Here is a 4,131-nt window from a genome sequence, read left to right on the forward strand (position 1 = left end):
TTCTTATCATTATACTCCTAATATCCTTTGTTTGAGTCAAATTATTATTTCTCTCTCTAGTAGGTAGAAATTAATAATTATTCAAAGAGATTTAACATTAAATAAAAGTTGTTACTTCTCTTAATATTTTTATAAAATTATCTTTTTATTGTTAAATTGCATAACTTTATTCATCAATCCCAACAAAGCAAAAAAATAAGTCAACTTTTACCCAATTAGATTTGACTTCTCACTTATCTTCAATCCAAAAAGCCAATAATTAAGCTTCATTAAATAAAGAAATCAATTTTCCTCTCTCTCTCACACAGTCACACACACACAACAATGGCGGACACGAAGGTGGAGACGATAGCAAGACTGGCGCAGTGGAAAATCGAGAGCTTCGGTCCAACCAATCTGTACAAGAGATCCGAGCCGTTCAAAATCGGCATTTGGAACTGGTATCTGTAAGCTACCGCTTTTGTGCCTATATCTACGCTTACACACCGTTTTACACATGACGGCGATCGTGAATTTCCGATCGGTTGTTTCAGGCATTTATCGGTCGAGAAGAATCGCTCCGTTTACATCAGGCTTTTCCCCGAGCCGTCTCGTGTTTCGAAGGAGCAGCCGCCGATTGCTCGCTTCATCATTCGTGTTTCCACCTCCGCCTCCAATCGCAGGCCCTACGTCTCGCCCAGTGCGTATCTCTTTGACTTCGTTGACCTTTTTTCTGATCGATTCAGCATTTTTTGTGTGGTTTTTGTTGATTTTGCTGGATTTTGTTTATTTATTTCTATTTTGCTCTGTTTTTGTGAAGATTGAATAGCTTTTAATTGGGAAAATGTACTCAATTTCACCTCATGAATGCATATTCAACGCTTAACCAGTAAACGCCTATTTACTTTCTGCTAAATCGAGTCTATAAGTTTATTTGAGTCAATTTATTGATCAACACCTAAAATTTGACCTCGGTTTAGATTTGAGAACCTTTTCAATTTATCTGGCATTTTTTGGTAAATAGGTTTTTACTAGGTTAGATTTGGAAATGCAAGCATTTATCAGGTTAAATTATTAGTAAAAAATGATACTCTACTGAAGAAATTAAATGCTGTAGAATTAGCTTCTGAGTTCTGAAGATAAGGAAATCAGTTTTTTAGATAAATTTTGGGGGAAAGAGAATCAAGAGATTATGCAACAAGAGTGTGATTCGATCATTCATGGTATCAAACAGGCAATTTCCTCTCTTTTGTGCATTTCTCTTCCGACTTTGATGTCAGTCTAATTCAAAGGATTCTTTGTTTTGGTGGCTTGCATAGGGGGTTGGTGATTGTAAATTCAAGACACTCTCAGACTTCGTGTTGAACACTTCATTAAGGTAGTGTTCGGTTTCTAAGATAAAATAATACCAAGATACAATCTAGGATTGAGTCGTGAGATTATTTAAGTCATAGGGGGTTAGCTATGACTAATTATCCCATGATTATCCATCTAGGATTGAGTTGTGGGGTTGAACCTCATGAACCAAACACACTACAAATTTAATCTCGGATACAATCTTGAAAACCGAACACTAATAGTGTGCTTCTTTGTTCTTTCCTGAGTTCTAACAGGACGATCAAGTTCTGGTGTAGAAAAAAAAGACATAAGCTCATTATGTAGATGTTTTAATTTTTCATGAAAAGACTTGATAAGTGTGCATATCATCATTGGATATATAGAGAAATGCACCCCTCACCTTTGTTCGAAAATTTACACTCACTATTTTGCATGTATATTTCTATGTATATGTAGATGTGTTACTAGATAGTAGTCTTTTTGTTATAATTAATGTTCGTTATCTTATATGCCTGCAGTTCACGAGAGACTACTTCGTTCTAGTGATGACTTTGCTTGCCCTATCGATATTAACTTTCAAGGACGTTTTGTCATTGATGTTGAGTTTCTGGACCTTAAGATCTGCCCTATAAATGTGAGTGTTGCAACATTTTTATTAGAAAGTAGAAATAGACTTGAGATTCATGCTGAGAAATATGTAAGTGAAACGCATCATTTGCTGTCGCTGCTGAACTTCAGGGTGGAGAAGGCAGTTCTATATGGCCCAGCGACGGCCTGATGCAAAGTCAAGCGAGCCAAAGCACTCTCAGATGTCTCTGTCGCATGCTTGACGAGGAGATTCACGCAGACGTCACCATCAACTCCTCCGATGGATCTCTACGAGCTCACAGAGCTATTCTCTCCGCTAGTTCTCCTGTCTTTATGAGCATGTTCGAGCATGATCTCAAGGAGAAAGAGTCTTCAACAATCGACATTGAAGATATGACATCCGAGTCCTGCATGGCCCTCCTCACTTACCTGTACGGGGCGATAAGCCAGGAGGACTTCTGGAAGCACCGGCTGGCATTGCTGAGCGCGGCAAACAAGTACGACATCATGGACTTGAAGGATGCTTGCGAGGAGAGCCTGTTGGAAGACATTAACTCAGGGAACGTGCTCGAGAGACTACAGGAAGCTTGGCTCTACCAGCTTGATAAATTAAAGAAGGGGTGCTTGGCGTACTTGCTTGATTTTGGCAAGATTTATGATGTGAGAGAAGAAATGAATGATTTCTTCAGAAATGCAGACAGAGAGCTAGTTGTAGAGATGTTCCAAGAGTTACTTGCAGTTTGGAAACCAACATAAATAATTATTGATTGTATTTGTATGTAATATATTACCACTACTCTTAATAATTATTATGAGTGGAGAAAGTGTATTGAGTGTAATAGTATGATGTTAAATTGTTATGGTGAAACATGGAATTGTATTATAGTCATTTCTTCATATTGGATTTATGGTTAAGAGCATCCATAATGGTATTAGGACTCTCTTTTCCCCGCCACGCGCTGCCAGAGACTAAAAATCCACCTCGCCACATCGCATTTAGGTAAAATTATGGATCACCAAGCAATAAAAATAATTCGAAATACAACCACTGACATTTTACGGAATAAAATTTTACCATTAAATTACAGAATAAAATATACTGGAAAATTCATTCATTTCATTAAAAAAAAAGGTACATAGATTAAAAAAAATACATGATTTTTTTTTATAAAAAAGTGGCTTTCCACACACGAGTCTCGGGCCCACTCTCTACCCTTCGTCGGCCGCCGCCGCCATCCTCGCTCGCGTCGCCTCGCCGCCGCCACCCTAAGTAAAATCTGAGTTCTGCCCAACCCCCTACCTGCATGCCTTCGAGGCATACAACGCAACTCGCATGCTCGAGCATCGAGTAGAGGAACCTCTTCTCCGTGGGGTCGGTTGCGTCTTCCACTCTTGGAAGACCGCGAACATACGTTCCTCCGTCTTTGCACGCGATAATAAAGTGTACGCGCATGGAGGTGGGGGCCGAGATGACCTCATGGGGCGATAGGGATCCTCCCCGCACCTGCGCCGTGGCCAACCGGGCGAGGGCGGCGAGCAACGGATGGAGGGGAGGGAAACTCCCGCATCCGGGAGGCCGGGGATCCTGCCTCGCCGCCGTCGGGGCCGTAGTTGCCGACTAGTTCGGCCCGCTTCGGCCGCATACCCCCCTGCATTCCCCCCGGCGCACCGGCCATCATCCCCATCAACCGCCCCCAAGGGACGTTAAACCCTGGGCCCATCTGGCCCCATCCAGATCCCACGGGTACCGTGGGAGTATGAGAGCCGCTCGTCGCCGGACTGGACTCGTTGTTGTTGTCCATCGCTCTATGATGCTCTTGTGCAGAAAGTTAGAGAGAGAGAAAACTCGTTAAAACAAGTGGTGCAAATGAAAATGAAACTAAAATCGCGTATATATAGGTTTTCAAAAAAAAAAAAAAAAAAAAAAAAGGCGCTGGCCGATCGGCACGCCACAATGGCGGCCAGCGCCCCTCGATCGGCTAGCCCACGCCGATTTTCTAGCCGATTCGCCGCTGGCCGATTGCAATGGTTCGGCTAGCCGATCGGCCAGCGCCGCGAATCGGCTAGCCGGTCGGCTAGCGGCACTGTGGATGCTCTAATAGTTTGTGGGTTACTGAACTTTGGCAAGCGCTTGTCGTTTGATCCATGAGAGCACCAAAAATTCGAGATGATTTAAAAGTTTATAGAATGTATTGTTTGTATAGCAGTAGCTTATAAACTATTTAA

The 4,131-nt window shown here is 42.1% G+C and overlaps 1 protein-coding gene across 2 annotated transcripts; it reads left to right on the plus strand.

Moving 5' to 3' along the window:
• Positions 1-282: 282 nt before the first annotated feature.
• On the plus strand, positions 283-2,820 carry LOC125198799 (BTB/POZ domain-containing protein At1g21780-like). Of its 2 annotated transcripts, none has more exons than XM_048097066.1 (4): positions 283-446; positions 534-679; positions 1,836-1,951; positions 2,056-2,820. In XM_048097066.1, the coding sequence occupies exons 1-4, from the start codon at positions 325-327 to the stop codon at positions 2,659-2,661; spliced, it is 990 nt and encodes a 329-aa protein (XP_047953023.1). In that variant the 5' UTR covers positions 283-324; the 3' UTR covers positions 2,662-2,820. The 2 variants fall into 2 exon arrangements, with proteins under 2 accessions (XP_047953023.1, XP_047953024.1); XM_048097067.1 differs by having other exon boundaries at positions 283-440.
• The last annotated feature ends 1,311 nt before the right edge of the window (positions 2,821-4,131 follow it).

Source organism: Salvia hispanica, unplaced genomic scaffold, assembly GCF_023119035.1.
Source record: "Salvia hispanica cultivar TCC Black 2014 unplaced genomic scaffold, UniMelb_Shisp_WGS_1.0 HiC_scaffold_276, whole genome shotgun sequence".
NCBI lineage: Eukaryota > Viridiplantae > Streptophyta > Magnoliopsida > Lamiales > Lamiaceae > Salvia > Salvia hispanica.

What these genes read in the sequence shown, in the direction of transcription:
- LOC125198799 (XM_048097066.1), top strand. Translation starts at nt 325, where the DNA reads ATGGCGGACACGAAGGTGGAGACGATAGCAAGACTGGCGCAGTGGAAA. An exon ending in GGCATTTGGAACTGGTATCT is followed by an intron (nt 447 to 533) that starts GTAAGCTACCGC and finishes CGGTTGTTTCAG; the next exon opens with GCATTTATCGGTCGAGAAGA. An exon ending in TTAAGATCTGCCCTATAAAT is followed by an intron (nt 1,952 to 2,055) that starts GTGAGTGTTGCA and finishes GCTGAACTTCAG; the next exon opens with GGTGGAGAAGGCAGTTCTAT.